Raw genomic sequence first — 20,795 nt, forward strand, 5'->3', positions numbered from 1 at the left:
AGAAGGGTCCAGACCCGAAATGTCAGCCTTCCTGCTCCTCTGATGCTGCCTGGCCTGCTGTGTTCATCCAGCTCTACACCTTGTTATCTCTGACTGGGCAGCACTCCCTCAGTGCTGTATTGGTTGTGTCAACTTGATCTTTGTGCTAAAGTGCAGCAGTGGAACTTGAACAGACAACTTTATCCCCATGCCAAACAGATTCACTCTTCACTTAAACAGATGGTTTTGCAAAGCTGACTTATGAAGCATCAGCCAAATCAGATGCTTAATATGGATCCTGGAGTTTTGTTCACACCTACAATATCTAAATACTCCTCAATAGTCTTCCAAATTAGGGCAACTCTTTTATTAGAAAGTTTCTGCTTCCAAAGCTGAAAGCATAATTGTTTTATTAACAGCCAACACAACACAAGAGTTTCTATGGGGCTTAGTGCTGGGCCCCTCACAGTTCGTGGTGTCAGTAATTTCGACTTAACTGGTAGAGGTCTGATTGAGAAGTTTGGTACAAACATTCTTCATACGGCTGACAGTACAGAAGACTACAGGAAGATATCAGTGAGTGGGTCTGGTGGACCAAAAAGTGGCAAATGGAATTCAATCTGGATAAGCGAGAGGCAATGCATTTGAGGAGGGCACACAAAGCCACAGAACACACAAGAAACAAGAGGACTTTGAGAATTGAGGGCAACAGAGGAACTTTGAAGTACACAACCAGAGATCCCTGGAGGTAGCATAACAAGTAGATACAATTCAAGAAGGCATATAAGGCATTTTCTTCGAATGACCAAGACCTACAGTATAAATGCAGGGAGAATGTGTTCAAACTGCATAATACATGGGTTAGATCACAGCTGGAGCACTGGGCACAGTGCTGTTCCCAGTAATATAAGAAGAATGTGATTACACTAGAGAGGTTACAGACAGGTTATACAGGGATAGAGTCATACAGCATGGAAACTGCCCCTTCGGCCCAACTCGTCCATGCTGACCAGGCTTCCTAACGAACTAGTCCCATTTGCTGCGTTTGGCCCAATATCCCTCTAAACCTTTCCTATCCATGCACAAATGTCTTTTAAAATGTTGTAATTGTACCAGCTTCTACCACTTCCTCTGGCGTTCATTCCACACACGCATCATCCTCTGCATGAAAAAGTTGCCACTCAGGTGTCTTTTTAAAATCTTTCTCCTCACACCTTAAATCTATGCTGTCTAGTTTTGGACTCCCCTAACCCGGGGAAAATATCTTGGCTATTCACCTTATCCATGCCCCTCATGATTTTATAAATCTCTTTAAAGGTCATCCCTTAGCCTCCTACGCTCCAGGAGAAAAGTTCCAGCCTATCCAGCCTCTCCCTGTAGCTCAAACCCTCCAGTCTCAGTGACATCCTGTAAAATCTTCTTTCCTCCTTTCCAATTGAATAACATCCTTCCTATATTAGGACAACCAGAATTGTACACAGTACTCCAAATGTGGCCTTACCAATGTCTTAAACAGCCGTAACATGACATGCCAACTCCTGTACTCAATGCTTTGACCGATGAAGGCAAACGTGCCAACTCCTTCTTCACCACCCTATCCACCAGTGACATCAGTTTCAAGAGACTATGTACCTGCAGCCTTTAGGTCTCTCTGTACGACAACACTCGCCAGACCCTACCATTAACTGTGTAAGTGCTACCTTGTTTGTCTTACCAAAATGCAACGCCTCACATTTATCTGAATTAAACTCCATCTGCCATTCCTCAGCCCTCTGGCCCAGTTGATCAAGATCCCAGTGGATAGCTTTTTTCACTGTCCACCATACCACCAATCTTGGTGTCATCCACAAACTTACAAACCACGCCTCTTATATTCTCATCCAAATCATTTATATAATGATGAACAATAGTGGACCCTGCGCCAATCCTTGTGGCACACCACTAGCCATAGGTCTCCATCTGAACAGCAACCCTCTCCTACCACCCTCTGTCTCCTACTGTCAAGCCAGTTTGAATCCAATTGGCTAGGTCTCCCTGGATTCCATGTGAGCTAACCTTACTAACCACACTACTATGTAGAAAGTTTTCGACGGCCTTGCTAAAGTCCACGTAGAAAACATCTACCACTCTGCATTCATCTATCTTCTTGAAAAAACCCAATCAAATTTGTGAGACAAGATTTCCCACGCACAAATCTATGCTGACTATTCCTATCAAGTCTTACCTTTCCAAATGAATGTCGATCCTGTCTCTCAGAATCCCCCCCAACAACATACCCACCACTGATGTCAGGCTCACTGGTTTATAGTTCTTTGGCTTTTCCTTGCAGCCTTCCTTAAATAATAGCACAACAACATTAGCCACCCTCCAGTCTTTGGGCACCTCAACCATGGCTGTCTGTGATACAAATATCTCTGCTAGGAGCCCAGCAATCTCTTCCTTAGCTTCTCACAATGTGCTGGGATACAGTTGATCAGGTCCAGGATATTTACTTACCTTTATACATCTATGAGGATGTTACCAGGAAGTAACAAGATTAGCTACGAGGAAAAACTGGATTGCCTGTGACTATTCTTAATGGGGCAGTTGGTCTGACAGGGACTTTCTTGAGGTGGTAAAAAGTTATAAAGGGCCGAGATAGAGTGAATAGGAAGGACACATTTCCATTAGCAGAGAAGTCAATACCTACAGTCACAGATTTAATCCCCTCCTTACATTCTCTACAGCAATCAATTCCTTCCTGTAACATGGTTTTTGTCAGTATTTTAGTAGATCGGTGAGGTAAGCAGATTATTCTATATGGCGGGTTTTTGCACAAAATTTAGGATAAGAATTCTTATCCATGCGTTTTAAACATGACTGCTCTCAGCTGTGCTTCAAATTAATAAACTCCCTAAATTTTAATCACCCATGTCTAAATTTTAAGATTCATTCAATCGTCTTGTGGTGTATTATCCTGAGCCTAAACCTCATCTTGCATTCATCTCTCACCAACTGCATTTATAGCAGTCCTTCCAAATACAATGCCTGCAGGACATGAGCAGGAATTAATCCATTAACGATAGTTATAGTTCAAGCCAGTCACTCACCTATAAGGCCTCGCTGGTACATACTGCACTACAGTGCCACCTCCAGGTTAGTCTCACCAACATCTGTCCAACCTTCATCTGAACTTTCATTGAAAGAGCTCTAGTTAGGTGGAACAGCCCTGTGGGCTTCTGCATTTGAGTCAAAAAGGAAGGCTGCGTTCATCCCAAGTCCACTTTTGCCATACAACATCCAGAAGTGTTAGCCTGCCTTCCACCTACGTGGAATAAACTGCACTTATGTAGCATCAATGATGGCTTTACAGCCAAGGAAATACTTTTGAACTGTAGCCACCACTGTTGTTATGTAGGAAACACAGCAGCCAAGTTTAACATAGCAAGAGCCCTCAAACAACAGTGTGATAATGATCTGATATGTTTTACCAATGTTGATTGACGCATAAATATTGACTCGGACACCAGGGAGAAAGATCCCCTTGTTTTTCTTCAAAGTAGTGGTCATGGGATGTTTTACATCCACCCGAGATGGCAGACAGGACTTCAGTTAAGTGTCTTACCTATAACGTCGCTGTCTCAGCAGTACAGCTGTCCCTCAGTGTTAGGAGTTTTATCCCCAAGTCTCTGAAGAAGGACCAACCTTCTGGCCCTGAGCTGACAGTGATCAGTAGTGAGCTACAGCAGGCTCAATGAATCACTGACATGTTGCTATTGATCTCAGCAGTGCTTTTCACGCAACTTTTAATATTTTCAATTGTTCCACCTTAAACACAAATGTGTCCAGAAACCCCAAGCTGAACGCGAATTCTAAACTTACTGTCATTGCAGACGGAAGTCCATTTCGTTAAAATGCAGGCATTAGCTGTATTGAAATGGCAGTCAGAAGTTACAACGATCACATTAGAGAATTAAAATGTTGGATTGATTTAAGTTTTGAAAATTAAACCTTGCAAATTAATATCAGATTGTGCTGCGAGTTCAATAATGTACATCACTACATTACAGACCGAGGAATGCTGCCTTGGATAAGGTTTGAAATCTAGGCCTTCTCTGGTAGACAGTAAAGATCCCACGTCCAACATTTGAAAACAGATCAGGCGGGAGTACTTCCCCAGGTTTTGGACCACAATTTAGCTCTCAAAGCACCATTATTAAAAACCAAGATCACCTAGTCTCTGTTTGCTTGTGGGTCTCTGTTGTGGGCAATTTGGTTGCCATTCATCCTAAGTTGCATCACATCTGCTCACCCATCTCCCTTGTACTTGCTGATCTCCGGTGGTTCACATGCCTAGCAAAGGTTCCATTTTAACGGCATCATTCAATGATTCAAATGCATACCTGGTCTCACACTCCCTATCTCTCTCCCCACCCCCTGCAGCCACATAACCCTCCAGATTCTCTGCACTCTCCAACTCCCACCTCTTGTACAGCCTCAATGTTAATCGTCCCTCCGAGACATGCTCCAGCTGCCTGGCTTCTGCAGCATTGGAATTGCCTCCCTAGATCCCTCGGAGGTGTATCTTGCTCTCCGGTGTTTCTGACTTAAAAAAAGGAGATTGAGGGGCAAGACTTTGTGAGCAATTTTAAAAACGGCCAGTTGAGCCCAGTGACCCTTTTTTGTGATAGTTATAAATTCCTATCCTTCTGGATTTGTCTCAATGTCAATCAGGAGAACTCCAATTAAGGTAAATGTGGCACAATTTATCAAAATCCGCAGGTGCTACACCTTGACAACCAAAAAAAAACCCCAAAAGAATTGCAGATGCTGGAAATCTGAAATGAAAGCAATAATTCCTGGAAAATCTCAGTGCAGAGACAAATCAGAGTTAACATTCTGGCCCAGTGACATTAGGGTCCGAGGTTCTGAAGAAGGGTCACTGGACTCCATGTATTGACTCTGTTTTCTCTCCGCAGATGCTGCCAGACCCGCTGAGATTTTCCAGGAATTTCTGTTTTTGTTTCAGGTACTACAACTTGCTGCACAAGCAGACTTGTTGAAATACTTCAAGGAGTGTTGACAAACTAAGACCTTGTTTGGAGATTTCAGGTACTTACATCTCCTTCCATCACCAGTTGGTTTTCACATTCTGCTGTCGGGCTAATATCTTGTCGCATAACCCAGATGGGTTCTGCTGGCTCATCTGGGGTGTAAGGCGATCGGACGGTTCTGGTTTTTACTTCTTCTATTGCTTCCTTGATGTCCTTAATAGCTAAAGAAATGGCATCCCTTTGTTCTCTGGTGTGCCTCACAGACTCTCCCAGGCCTGTGGAAGACAGGGAGCGGGAATTTAGCGCAGACATGACATCGTCAGCCTCCTGCCCGCTGCCCAGGGCGACACCACGTTCTGAGTTCTGTTCGGCCTCTGGCATTTCCTCACAGCCCTGGTCAAGGCTTTGGGAGCTCATGCTCTGCTTCACTTCTGCGACGATCTGGTCAATGTCCTCCTCTTGCTCGTAGCTATCCATCCGGGGGTAGGGAGCAAACTCGGCCTCCTTCTCAGGGCTGTCCGACTCATTGTCCGACCGCTCGTCATAGTGGTGCAGCCTGGCCCCCAGAGCCTCCTTGCGGTAGTGCTCAGCCTCCTCCCTCTGTTGCTCGTACAGCCGGAGGGTTTCCCCACCGTCTAGCTCGGGCGCGTCACCGATCTCCTCGTAAACGTGCTCCTGAGCTGCATAGTCGTCGTAGGGCTCAGCGTACTGTTCTTCCTCGCCGCGGTGGAACGGGCGGTGGCTGTAAACGTACCCCGAGTAGGCCGAGCCCAGGACACCTTCGCGGTCCACCATATTGAACTGCGAGACGTTCGGGAGAGTTCGGCTGTTGGCAGCTTCCACGTGCTCTGACTCGGCGTTCTCAGTGTACTCCTCCGCCTCTGGCCGGCAGTGCACGGCGTAGGAGCGCTCGTCCTCCTCTCCGTTGTCCTGCAGTCTCTCCCGGGACCCGTAGGGGTCACCGTGCGCACAGATCACGTCGCCCTCGGCCCTGTCTGTGTGGTTGTGGAAGCCGCTCTCAGTGCTGGCTGACCTGGCCAAGGTGCTCTCCTCGTCCGCCGGGCGCACCCACCCTCCTCGCTTGCGGTTGCCGCGGTGCACAGCCTCCTCCTCCTCCTCCTCCTCTGAGTGCTGGAGGTCAGCCTCCACTGCCTCGTTCACGTCCTCACTCCCCGGTTCCTCGTCCGTCTCCTGCGCCTCCTCTGGTCTGTTCATGTCGGAATGCCCAGAAACCTGGTCTGTCTACACAGGCAGCATCTCCGATGGCTGGCACTGGAATACACATAAACAGACAAAACAAAAGCAAGGAAGTCAATGTCGCACAGTTGAAGGGAAAGCAGACAGTACACATTACAGCTCTTTCCAAGAGACCTCACAAATGAGCCCAATAGTTTCTTCACTTCAAATATCAAAGACGCTTTTGCAAGTCAGGATGGGGAGCTTAGGGTTAGGGTGAGGGTTGTGTTTCCATGTGTTTGCACTGTTTCATTCTACCCCTCTCAACTGTAAGGAGGCCACTTCCCTGATCGGTCACCCACTCCAGCACACTCTGGTTGATCAAACTTTTTTATGCATCTTCTATCAAATGGAAGACTTGCATTTCTACAGCACCTCAGGCCGTCTCAAAGGGCTTTACAGCCAAATAAACTATCAAATTTTTTTTTATTCATTCACGGGATGAGGGCGTCACTGGCTGGGCAGCATTTATTGCCCATCCCTAGTTGCTCAGAGGGCAGTTAAGAGTCAACCACATTGCTGTGGGTCTGGACTCACATGTAGGCCAGACCAAGTAAGGATGGTAGTTTCCTTCCCTAAAGGGCATTAGTGAATCAGATGGGTTTTTCCTGACAATTGGCAATTCACAGTCATCATTAGATTGTTAATTCCAGATATTTTATTGAATTCAAATTCCACCACCTGCCATGGCAGGATTCGAACCCAGGTCCCCAGAACATTATCTGGGTCTCTGGATTACAATCCAGCGATAATATCACTAGGCCATCGCCTCCCCACCTCTCCATGGAAAACCATGGCAGCCAGTTGTCCACTGCAATGTTGCCAATGATCAGTTAATCCGGTTTCAGATCCGGTTTCCGGTTGTGGGATAAGTATTGGCTGGGATACGCGAAACTCCATTCAAGGCACCATCACTAAAACAACCTATTTCCTATCTCCTTCGCATTTGCCCACGTCCACCCGTGCCTCAGTGCTCTGGCTGTTGAAACCCTCATCCATTGCTTTCTTACCTCCGGTCTTGACAACAGGGTATTAAAGCGTAGTGTATACGGTAATGGGTTAACCATCCAAGGGCCTTGCTGATGATCTGGAAACGAGTTCAAATCCCACCATGGCAGCCGGGGAATTTACATCCTGTTAATTCAATGAATCTAGAAAAGTACCGTTCCGACACAGGGATAGCAAGCCAGACTAAGTGAGACTCACTAATACCGGATTCACAACACAGCCGATGACCTCAAAATTGCCCACTTGCTCCTAACCAGGCTTTAAGAACAACTAATATCAGATACCAAATTTATAACTTAAACAGAAATTAACAAATTATTAATAGTGTACCTTTAGTACAGCAATGCTAAACAACAAGGTAATTAATGCTTATGATTTAAAGCTAATTTTCTTTGATTGTAACCCCCATACACACACACACACACACACACACACACACACAGACAAACAGACTAACACAGTTAAAAGGATAAATTAAAAAGAAAAAAATGTTGTAATGGGCCACTTTGATAACTGTTTCAACAATGACTACAAAGCCTTTATGAAATTCCTTGACAGATGGGTTGTATTACAAGCACAATGGATTGTATCTTGTTTGGATTCCAAAGTCAGTGGTCAGTGCAAACAGCTTCCTGCAGGCTCTGAGAAACCGTCACTTACTTCTTACAAACTGGGATTGTTTTCTCACAATAGTCACTAATTCTTTAACTGACCATAAAACTAGAGAGAGTTAAACTCGAAACACAGCTTTCCAAGCACATAGCCTTCTGCCCAAAAGCCCAGTTCAACCCCTGGCTTCTCTCTCATTTTTCCACATGCTCTGTGGTTTGCTGACCAGCTCTAGCATCCCCTTGATCGACCACTGCAACATCCAAACAGCTGCCGGCCCTTGACGGTAACACATCCTGGAGCTAAAATGTCCGTAATGTTCTTTGAACTATAATTAACTTGCAATTATCTTTTCAGGCCAGTTCTCAGAAACAAACATTCGTTTGTTTGCTCTCGCTTCCAAAATAAGCGACTGCTCAAAGTTCAATTCTCAACTTCAGCTCATCCTTCCAAATCAAAAATGAGAAAAGAAAAAGAAAGACCAGAGATGGTCTCGACAGTATCAGAAATCAGATTGCTGCAAAATATATCTGGTTCACCAAAGTCCTCTGCAGAAGCAAATGTGCCATCCTTACCTGGGCTGGCCTGCATGCAACTCCAGACTCACACCTGCCCTCTGACAAGGCCCAGCAAACCACTCAGTTATTTTCCAACAGTAATAAATACTGACTTTTTCAGTGACATTCCAGTCACTGAATTAACAAAAAAATGATTTCAATTCCAACTGGGGAGGCAATGGCCTTGTGGTATTATCACTAGGCTATTTACCCAGGGACCCAGGTAGGTTAATTTTAAAAATCCTGCAACTAAGAGTCTAATCAGCATAAAACCGATGTCAATTGTTGTAAAAACAGCTCTGGTTCATTAATGTCCTTTGGGGAAGGAAACTGTCGTCCTTACCTTGTCTGGCCACATTGACCTCAGACCTACAGCAATGCGGTTGACTCTTAACTGCCTTCTGGGCAATTAGGGATGCGCAATAAATACTGGCCTGGCTAGTGATGCCCACATCCCGTGAATGAATAAGCAGAAATGAACTTTTGCCCAGCCTCCCAACTTCCACCCTCTGCGAACTGAAGGTCTTCCGAAGTTATACTGTCCCTGTCATTACTCTCAGTGAACTCCATTCACCCATCACCCTTTGACTCAACAGCTGACATCGTCTTCCAGTCAAAACAACATCTTAATTATTAAAATCTCTCATCCTCAATTTCAAATTCATTCACTGCATTGCTCCCTGTCTATCTCTGTAACCTTGTCCCACACTAAAGCCATCCTGGATCACTACCAACCTCTGGCTTTTTACACATCCCAACTTAAATCACTCCACCATTGGAAGTCACTCCTTCAACTCGCTGAACCTCCCCACCTCTATCTTATTTTTCTCCGTTAAGTTGCTCCGCAAAACCTAACTCTGAGGCCAAGCTTTATCCCACCTGTTCTAATATCTCAAGTGGATCAGCATCAAAATTTGATTTGCAACATTTCTTTGAAGAGTCTTGGGATGTTTTAATATTTAAGGCTGCTGAATAAATTCTAGTTGTAGTACTCAAAGTCAGGAAATGGCTTATCACGTACTGCTGTGTGGGTCAGCCTAGTACCTTGAGAGGGGTTAACAATGACTGAGGAAACATGGACCTTCACTGTAGCAATAAAACACATCAGTGGAAGATGCAACACAGTTCAATACTCAAGCTAGCCCACAGGAATTAGCATCCAGAAGGTTACTGCGCTAAATCGAGAGCAGGGTAGATAAAGTGGAGATGGATGTTCATGTGTAGACCTCTCAGCCCCTCCACCCGTTCCACCATTCAGTCAGAGCGCAGCCAATCTATTGCTGACATAATTTGGTTCCATAGCTGTGGGTCAGCAGACGGTACACTCGCCTCTGAATTACAAGTTTCAAGGTTCAAGTCCCACTCTAGAGTTTCAGTATAAGAATCAAAGGTAACAAGCCAATGGAGTACTGAAGGGGAGCTGCTCTGTCGGAGGTGCATTCTTTCAGATCAGACGTTAAACCACGGTCCCCCTTTGCCTTGTCAGGTAGATTTAGTAGATCCACGGATTAGGTTGAGAACAGCAGGACTGTTCTCCTCCATGTTCTGGCCAATATTTCTCCTTCAACACATTGTCATAAAGGCAGATTACCCAGTCGTTATCACATTGCTATTGCTGGGAGTTTGCTGTGTTTCCTACAATACAACAATGACTACACTTCAGAAAGTAAGCTGTACATTACGCTTTGAGATATATAGTCTTTCGGAAAAGTGCTAAATAAATGCATTTTAAACAAAAAATATTCCTTGAATGCCTTTGCCTAACAAAAGCAATCAATTTCACTTTTGAAATTTTCAATTTGACCCGGAGTCTTTTCAGTTCTTAGATGAGACAGGGAAAGATTTCTACTCCCCTTTGTACGAAAAACTCAATCTGAATGGCCTAGTTCTAATGGTAAGTTTGTTCTGTGCTCTCCCCACCAGAACTAATAGCTTCTCCCTAACCATCCCAATTGGATCCTGCAGCAAGATGAGATATTTTCAAATTTATTGGCAGCTTTTCAAATGAAAAGCAATTAACTTTCTCTCAGCAGCAGGTCAGTGACATTCAAGAGAAAATTGAGTCAATGATGCTTCGATTCTCCGGGGTTTAGAAGAATGAGCGCTGATCCAACTGAAAGGCACAGAATTTTTAAGACATTTGATAGAACAGATGTTTCCCCTACTTGGAGAATCTACAATAAGAGGGCACAGCATCAGAATGCAAGTTTATCCATTTTGGAGTGAGATGAGGAGAATTTTCTTCATTCAAAGGGTACACAGATCTTTGGAATTCTCCACCCCAGAGGACTGTAGACGCTCTGTCACTGCACTGAAGTCAGAAATTATGAAGAGTTTGGGGTACTAAAGGAATTAAGGGATATGGGGACAGTGCAAGGAGTTGATGTGGAAGATCAGCCATGAAGTGGTCATGGAACAGCATTGATGGCAGAATGACCTCTTCTAGCTCCTACTCCTTACATTGTTTTTGAGATATTTACAGTACATGTATTTTGAATTAGAGATGTAATCCTGTAATTTGCAAATACCTAATGAAGCCGAGTCACTGTTGTTATGTAAGAAACTCTGTAGATAATGGCATTCAACGAGCCCACACAAACAACAATGAAGTACATAATCAGGTAATTTTTTTCCCCCAAAGTTGGTTGTGAGGTAAACATTGGCCAGGCCACTGTGGAAAGCACTTCCGTTCTTCTTTGAAATAATGATGGTGAGACATTTAACATCCACCTGAATGGGCAGGCTGGGTCTTCACTAAAGTTCTCATCCAAAATGCGGTATTTCTGATAGGGCAGCATTGCCCCAGTTCACATTCAGAGTTGCAAGTCTCTAAAGTGGGGCAGGATCAGACAATGCATTTTGTAGTTTTGTTGGTCGATTATGGATGTCGGCCTGGACACAGGGGAGACTCTCCCACTCACTGATGCAACACTACCAACAGGAAGGGTCTCCATTTCATCTTGCATCAAAACAAAATAGACAATGAGGTCATGGAGAGCTTGGTGAAGCTGGAAGAGATTACAGGGATTGAGATGGGCAAAGCCGTTTGAAAACAAGGATGCAGATTTGAAAACTGAAGTATCACTGGGTTAGGAGACAATGTAAGTTAGTGGACACAGAGATAATCATTGTATGTGGCTTGACACGATTTAGGATAAAGGCAGCAGAGTTTTGGATGAGCTCAAATTTACGGGGTTTAGAAGTGGGGAGGCCAATCAGGAGTGCATTATTAGAGTCAAGTCTAGAGATTACAAAGACAGGGATGAAGGTTTTGGTAGGAGTTGAATTGAGTAAGGGCCAGAGAGAGGCATTGTTATGGAGGGATGAATAGGTGATCTGAGTGCTGGCATGGATTTGGAAATTGGTGGCTGATCCTCAAGTCAAAGGTTGTAATTGGCCTGGTTCAGTCTCAGTGAGTTGCCAGGATGGAGTCAGTAGATGAGTAAACGGAGTTTAGATGCTTAATAATCTGTTCTAAACTACGCTTTCTGACTTTCAAATCAAACTTGGGCAGGCTTTGTTAAAATTTTGAGTTACGATCCTTCTTTAGCCCTATTTCTGCTTTTATTTCAATATTAGCAAAACTTGCACTCTTATCTGGAATTCATTTGATTCAACTTTAAATCCACATATAGCCAAAGGAGTTCAAACACAGGATGTTTAATTAAAAACATGGAAAGAAACTGCAAAATACAATGAATAGGATGACAATGATGATTATTATTAACTCAAAAAAAATTCAGCTTGGTGTTCCATAAAGAATGTCCTCATTCAGGATACATTACCATGGCTCAAGTTATACCGAGTTTTCAGTTGATTAACTCGTCTTTAAACTGTAAAAAAAAATTGGTGACTCATCGTAGTCAGAACGTTGCAAGTACAAGCCTCGCTGCAGAGGTTTGGGTATGAAATTCAGTCTGATACTCCCAGTTCAGTATTGAGGGAGTGCTGCACTGCTGGAAGTGCGGTCTTTCGGATGAGATGTTAAACAGTTTTACAGCTTAGATTTCAACACAGCCTTTAAGTAGGTTAAAACAACCCAATTAAATGAGGCAGCTGTCTGATTCTGGCAGTTAAAATTCAAGCATCTGAGTTCCTTTGTCTCAATGATTTGCTGATCACTGCAACTAAAGAATGTCCCTGGCCAGATACATTTAAGAAAGGGAGTTGTTGTACACACAGTCAGTATGGAGTGCCCTCACTGTGTGCAGACTTCAGCAGGGAGACAAGGGGACTCAGTGAGTAAACTCTCAGAAATTTGGTTCAAAGTGGGAATTTGCTGCAAACGGGGACAGAGGTGCTTTAACTAAGATTGATTGCAGAAAGTGTATTCTCCAGAGTGAGAAGTGAGTGGGAGAAGATAAAAGGAGAGGGTGACCTGTCAGGCCACAGACACATCACAAACCACAGTGTGGTACAACTGCGGGAAAAGAGGCTGATTGGTGAGTAGGATTAGTGAATATTTCTAGCTTGTGAACTAAAAGTAAAATCTTCAATTTGTTTTATATCCCCAGTACATTTTTCGTTTTCTTTTCTTAAATAGCTACACAGTATAAACAGCAAGGAATCTGAAGTTATCATTTTAGAAACTGAATCAAATGGGTGATGGGTGATGCACAGCTGCTGCAACATGTGGGAGCTGCTGGACACCAATGCGACCCAGAATGAACGTATCTGTTGTAAATGTCTGCAGCTTGAGGAAGTTCGGATCGGAGTTGAGCTTGAATCTGAGCAGCAGACACTGTGCCATGTCACAGAAGGAGAAAGCTACCTGGACACTGCTCTGGAAGGCAGTCACACCCCTCAGATTATATCATTCAAAATTGGTCTATGATCAATGACAAGAGGGTGTGACTGCAGGTCAGGCAGGTATGACCATTTAGGGAATTAAAATTGAAGAGCCTTGATGCCTGCATTTTTTTTTATTCATTCAGGTGATATGGGTGCCACTGACCAGGTCACCCATCACTAATTGCCCATTTAAGTGTCAACAAATTGCTCTGGGTCTGGAGTCCTATGTAGGCCAGACCAGGTAAGGGCAAAGGACATTAGTGAACTAGATGGGTTTTTCTGACAGTCATTTCGTGATCATCATTAGACTATCAATTCCAGATACTTATTGAATTCAAATTCTACCTGCCGTGGCAGGATTTGAACCCAGGTCCCTGGAACATTACCAGGATCTCTGGATTAATAGTCTCGTGACAATACCACTAGGTCTTCACCTCCCTTTAGTCCAACAGTTATGAAGTTCTTGTATGCTGTGTGGACGCAAGTGGAAAGAAGGATTCTAAGCAAAAGATAAGCCAACCATGGTTAACTAGGGAAATTACAGCTAGCATCAAATTGAAAGGAAAGGGGAAAAACACAATGTAGCAAAGATTAGTGGTAAGCCTGAGGATTGGGAATGTTTTAAAAACTAACCAAAGACAACCAAAAAGATAATAAAGAGGAAAAAGGTAAATTTTGAGGGCAAACTTGCAAGTAATATCAAGACAGACATCTTGAGTCTTCTTTAAGCATATAAAAAGGAAGAAAGGCCAAAGTTAACACAGGCCCCTTAAAGAACTAGGCTGGGTAAACCATAACGGGGAACCAGGAAATGGCAGAGGAGTTGAATAAACACACTGCATCAGTCTTCACAGCAGAAGACACTAATAACACTCAAATTACTTAATAACAAGGGCAAAAGGAGGACAGGAAATCAATTATCAGTAGACAAAAAGTGTCAGGGAAATGAATAGGACTAAAGAGCAATAAGTCTCCAGGACTTGATGAATATTAAAAGAAGTAGCTACAGAGTTAGTGGATGCACTGTTAATAATCTTCCAATAAAAGTCCCAAAGGATTAAAAAAACTGCAAAAATAATATCTTCATTTAAAAAGTGAAGACGATAAAAATCAGGTGTCCATTGGCCAGTTAGATAACTTCTGTCACTGGAGAAAATGAGTCTATTATAATGGATGTAATAGAAATTACATGCATAATTATGCATTTAAAAATACATATGACCAAGTAGAGTTAGCACAGCTTCAATAAATTTATTAGGACGCTTTGAAGAGGTAGCAAGAAGGACAGATAAAGGGGAAGCAGTGGATGAAATATATTTGGATTTCCATAAGCACTTGGTAAGGTACCACACATTAGACTACTTAGCAATGTAAGAGCTAATAGTGTTGGAGATGGTATATTAGCATAGATGGAGGATTGGCTAACTAATAGAAAACAGAGTTGGATAAGAGGGGTCCTTTTCAGGATGGCAATCTTTAACTAGCGGAGTGCCAGAGGAATCAGTGCTGGACCCACAATTATTTACAACATATATTAATGATTTGGATAGCTAAGTTCATGGATGACACAAAAATAGGAGGGAAAGCAAGTGGTGACAATGACAGAGTCTACAGGGAGACATAGACAAGTTAAGCAAGCCAGCAAAAACTTGACAGATGGAATATAATGGGGGAAAACATGAGGTTATACACTTTGGCAAGAACAATGGAGGAGCTTAATATTTTTTAAATGAAGAAAGACTGAAGCAAGGTGCAGCATATAGGGATTTAAGGGTCCTCGTGGACAAATCTCAAAAATCTAGCATCCACGTTTAGCAGGTAATAGGGAAGGCAAATAGAGTGTTGGCCTTCATTTCAAAAGGAATCGAGTATAAAAATAGGGAAATCTTGCTAAAACTATATAAGCACTAGTTAGACCACATCTGGAATACAGTGACCTGTTTCGGTCCATTTTTTCTAAGGAAAGATATACTGACATTGGAGACAGTCTAGAGAAGTTTCCCTAGGCTAATCCTGGTAGGGAGGGACTGTCTTATGAGGGCAGGTTGAGTAGGTTGGGCCTATACTCATTGGAGTTGAGTAGAACGAGAGGCAACGTTACTAAAATATACAAGGTTCTTGGCAAACTTTACATGGTACAGTAAAAAAGGTTGTTTCCCATTATGAGAGAGTCTAGGACCAGAGGGTGTAATCTCAGAATAAGGGGTCACACATTTAAGACAAATGAGAGGAATTCTTCTCAGACGGTAATGCATTTGTGGAATTAATTTACACAGAGGACTGGTAACACAGGTCATTCAGGGAATTCAAGGCTGAGGAAAGACAGATTTTTTAATCAGTAAGGGAAAGCTTTAGAGGGAAAAGGCAGGAAAGGAGTTGAGGATTATCAGATCAGCCATGATCTCAGTGAAAGGTGAAGCTGACTTGATGGGCTGAATGGCCAACTTCCGCTCCTTTGTCTTGTCTTCAATTAATTTTTTAATTCAATCGTGGGCATTGCTGGCTGGGCGAGCATTTATTGCCCGTCCCTAGTTGCCTTTGAGAATGGGTGGTGAGCTGCCTTCTTAAACTACTGAAAGTTCATGCATTGTAGGTTGACCCACGATGCCCTTAGAAAGGGAATTCCAGGATTTTGAGCCAGCGACAAACTGGCTATAGCTGTCCTCCCAAGAGGATGCAAGAGATCCTATTGTCACAATTTCAGGCAAGATCAGTGGAATTTTCCCTCATGCCCTGCTCAATATTTATCCTTCACCTCGTTGGCTATAAAATGCTTTGAAATAGTCGGATCACAAATAGGCGCTATGTAAATAAAAGTCTATTTTATTTTCAATTTTAAGTGCCTCCAACGGCATTTAAGCTTAACTGTAGCGTGATATTGGAGTCACGTGTAGACCAGACTAGATGCTGAGAGAAAATTTTTCTACTTTATGAAGGAATCTACAAGAAAAAGCACAGCTTTAAAAATATGGGGAGTCCCATTTCAGACCGAGAGAAGGAGGAATTTCTTCTGAGGTTCATCAACATTTGGAATTCCTTCCACATAGCAGTGGAGGCTAAGTCATTGGATACAGTCAAGGCTGAGTTGCACTGACAAGAGGATCTAGGGTCATGGGAGACAGGCATAAAAGAAGTTAAGGCCACATCAAATCAGCAATGACCTTAGTGACTGTCCCAGCAGGCTCAATGGAACAAAAGCCTATTCCTGTTTCTATTTCTTTACGTTCTTATGACTGGAGAACGGCAACAAATTATTAGCATCCTGCATAGGTCCAGCTTTAACAGGCATTTATTTCCTGCCACCATCCCTCAGCCATGTAGAATTCTTTTTAAAAAGATTCCATTTCACAAACTGTGCCACAGGATCTGAATCCACAGTCACTTTGCAGCTATTCTGATACTGCCTCCACTCTGTGTTGCAGGCTTCGGCCTCAAGCAGAGGCATCAATACATTATCGAGGCCTCCTCAAAGGCATGACCAAAATTAATTTCATTTATAATACCGCCCCTCAAGAAACATCAGCCAGAGGTGACCTTCACTGCTTTGCTCTGCAACTCATTCAGTCCGAGTTTCCAAAGAAATGATTACATTGGTGCTGTCAGGCCCTGTCATGGGGCTGTCCCTAATCTAAAATAAGTGTGTCACACACTCCTGCTGTTACCCTGATGAATGATCAGTGCTTAGCAGCACAGCTTATTCCTCAAACTAGCTCCGTGGTCACAGAAGCAGATTGTCTCCGTCATGCAGTGATCTCAAATTCACCTCAGCAAAGAAACTACAACAATTTCGCACCCTTAACCAAAAACAGGCATGTCTTGATTCATTAGCTGTGCTTGTAAAAAAAAAATCAGCTTTAGCTCAGTTGGGAAATCCAGGCTGACCCTGTCAGGGTGCTGTACTGTCAGGCAGGTTGTCTTGCAGATGCGGTGCTAAAATGAGGTCCCGTTGTCTTTTCAGATAGACACAAGACCTTGTCTGAATACTATTTCGAAATAGAGCCAAGGGTACTCCTCGATGTTCTGGATAATATACAATCCCCCAACCAACATTTCTAAAATCGGATTATCTCATGGCTGCTTCTGGGAGCTTGCTGCGCACAAATTAGCTGACATGCCCCAAACATCAAGAGTGACTTCTCCAGGTTCTTCCTCTCATTATTTGACGGCTGCCAAATCATAACTTACACCTTTATTTTGTTGTGAGACACGGCAAGGAAATGTGTCTCAGCCACAGCCAAAACAGAGATTGTTCCCAGTGCTGTTGGCTTGAGTAAGGAATACATTACTGCTGTAACTAGGGAAGATATTTCTGAAAAATTGTCCAGTGAAAATATAAGGGTAGAAATTACAAATAAGAAAGGAAAGATCACTTTGATCAGATTGTACCCTCCATGGTAAGAGAGAAATTAAATTGAAAAACAAATATGTAGGGAGATCTCAGATATATCTAAGCATAATCAGGTTGTCATAATGGGAGATTTCAATTTTCCAACACTGACTGGGGCTATCATAGTGTTAAAGGTTTGGATGCTGAACAATTTGTCAGATGTGCTCAAGAAAATTTTCTTTATCAATATGTGAATGCTCCTACTAGAGAAAGTGGTGGATGTGGATACAATTACAACGTTTAAAAGACATTTGGGTATGTACATGAATAGGAAAGGTTTGCAGGGAAATGGGCCAGGAGCATGCAGGTGCGACAAGTTCAGCTTGGGATTATGGTTGGCATGGACTGGTTGGGCAGAAGGGTCTGTTTCCGTGCTGTACGACTCCATGACTGGGCCATGTCTAGTCGACGGGGCTAACTTCATAAACCCCCTCCCCCCGAAAAAAAACAAAAGCCGCCGCCATATAGAACAGTGACTGCACTTTTTAAAAATAGCTGTAATATGCCTTGGAATTTATTGGTTGCCAGAACTTGTGCAATTTATTTCCTTAGATTTAACTGAAGGCAAGGACAGTGTAGGGCAGTCTGCCTGGAGGGTGTGGGACAATCATGCTGAGAGTCTGCATCACCCAACTACTAGTATTCATTCATCAGGTTTGCTGCATTGTAAAGATGAGTAATTGCAAGAGGAGAATTGCTATTAAGGAAAGATTATTTTGGACAAAAGGGCAATCCATGTATACTTACTATGTTCCTGGGCTAATAAGAGCCGTGAGTTCCAATCACACAAGGACAGTTGGTGAATTTAATTTCAGTTAATGAAGTAAATCACAAAATAATTGGCTACTGTCAATGATGGCAACCTGAAACCATCAGATTAATGTAAAAACCCATCTGGTTCACTGAAGTCCTTCAGCAAAGCTGGCGTGCTATCCTCACTTGCTCAAGCTACATGGGACTCCAGACCCACAGCAATTCTTAAGTGCCTTCAGAAATGGTCTTGTAAGATAATAGGCCGAGTCAAATCATTACAAAAACTCAATACCCAATTTGTAGCTGTGGCTTACTATCCCCTCCTCAAGAGGGTTTCAGGATGATGAAGGAATGATGACCAAGCCATCAAGACCCATATCCTGTGAGCGAATTTAAAAGAATATCAAGCAAGAAGGATTTTTTTTTTAAATTTCACCTCACTATAAATCCACCTCTCTTTTCATTTGACCTGTAGTTTTCATGAGAATTTCACTACTAATTTCATTTTATTAAATAATACTAGGTAAGCTTTGCAAATCAGGGCAGCAGTTCAAAACTAATGCAACTCTTGGTTGAGCAGGTGAAGGGTCAGTAAGTAAGATGACCTAGACATCCCAGTTTGGTTAGGAGGGGTCTGGCTTTTGCTCACTGTGCCCACGTGTCCGGAGAGTTTGTTCCAAATTTGTTCTGCTCCACTAAGAACTCTCCAGTTTACCCAGCCCTCAAACTCCATTTACTTTCACACGGGTCACCTTTCCGTGCCTCTGACTGGCTAATCTATTAGAACACACTGATTGGTCGATCAAGACCCAGATACCTATGTGCCCAAGGAATAGAATGTTTATATGATTTTGGTTAGTTACTATAAAGGTTTGTTGGATTCTTCAATACCATGATATCCACACTCATTTCCTTATGGTACAGGAGAAACATAAACATTGCCGCATCGGGTAAAACACACTGTTGGAGGCAAACTCTCACCAGAAATCATACCAAAGAATCCTTGTTATTTTGTAGCTGAATGAGCAGAAGTGAGTGGTCTGACTCTGGTTTATTTCAGATTTTCATCAGATGAATTTTTGAGTCTGACCTAAAATCTCTTTACCTGGTTCAATGTCTATTTTTTTTCCTGCTTTTGCTCCTCTGAAGCACCATGGGGCAATACACTGCAGTAAAAGCACTATATCAATGCAAGTTAATATTATCGGTTTTTGCCTCTATGTGTATGATCTCTTCAATGAGGAGGGCAAAAAGGGGACATGAGATAGCTTTGGCAAATAGGGTTAAGGAGAATCCAAAGGGATTCTATAAATACATTAAGGACAAAAGGGTAACGAGGGAGATAATAAGACCTTTAAAGATCAGCAGGGCTGCCTATGTGGGGAACGGCAGGAGATGGGGGAGATACTAAATGAACATTTTGCATCAGTGTTTACTGTAGAGAAGGATATGGAAGATAGAGAACGTGGGGAAATAAATAGCGACACCTTGAAAAAATATCTGTATTACAGAGGTAGTGCTGCTGGACATCTTAAAATACACAACGGTAGATAAATCCCTGGGACCTGATCAGGTGTACTCTAGAACTCTATGGGAAGCTAGGTAAGTGATTGCTGGGTCCCTTGCTGAGATATTTGTATCACTGATAGCCACAGGCAATGTGCCAGAAGACTGGAGATTGGCTAATGTGTTTCCCCTATTTAACAAAGATGGTAAGGAAATGCCAGGGAACTATAGACCGGTGAGCTTGACATTGGTGGTGGGCAAGTTGTTGGAGGGAATCCTGAGGGACAGGATTTACCTGTATTTGGAAAGGCAAGGACTGATTAGGGATAGTCAACATGGCTTTGTGCTTTGGAAAATCGTGTCTCACAAACTTGACTGAATTTTTTTGAAGTAGTAACAAAGAGGACTGATGAGGGCAAAGTGGTGGATGTGATCTATATAGACTTCAGTAAAGTGTTCAACACGACTCCTCATGGTAGACTGGTTAACAAGGTTAGATCACAGGGAATACAGGGAGAACTAGCGATTTGGATACAGAACTGGCTCAAAGGCAGAAGACAGAGGGTGGTGGTAGAGGGTTGCTTTTCAGACTGGAGGCCTGTGACCAGCGGTGTGCCACAACAGTATATGCTGGGTCTACTGCTTTTCATCATTTATATAAATGATTTGGATGTGAACATAATGACATCAAAATTGGAGATGTAGTGGACAGCGAAGAAGGTTACCTCAGAGTACAACAGGACCTTGATCAGATGGGCAAATGGGCCAAGGAGTAGCAAATAGAGTTTACTTTAGATAAGTGTGAGGTGCTGTATTCTGGAAAGACAAATCAGGGCAGGACCTACACACTTTATGGTAAGGTCCTGGGGAGTGTTGCTGAACAAAGAGACCTTGGAGTGCAGATTCATAGTTCCTTGAATGTGGAGTCGCAGGTAG

General features: G+C 43.0%; 1 protein-coding gene across 3 annotated transcripts in view; it reads right to left on the reverse strand.

The window, feature by feature from the left end:
* apba1a (amyloid beta (A4) precursor protein-binding, family A, member 1a) overlaps nt 1-20,795 on the reverse strand; it is a 168,875-nt gene that overhangs the window by 74,177 nt on the left and 73,903 nt on the right. For all 3 annotated transcript variants that reach the window (XM_020509892.2, XM_020509889.2, XM_048594748.1), the window contains exon 2: nt 5,079-6,284. In XM_020509892.2, the coding sequence (XP_020365481.1) occupies nt 5,079-6,227 (1,149 nt within the window). In that variant the 5' untranslated portion in view covers nt 6,228-6,284. The remainder of the gene's footprint in view (nt 1-5,078; nt 6,285-20,795) is intronic.

The sequence above is a fragment of the Rhincodon typus genome, chromosome 3 (genome assembly GCF_021869965.1).
Source record: "Rhincodon typus isolate 14 chromosome 3, sRhiTyp1.1, whole genome shotgun sequence".
Taxonomy (NCBI): Eukaryota; Metazoa; Chordata; class Chondrichthyes; order Orectolobiformes; family Rhincodontidae; genus Rhincodon; species Rhincodon typus.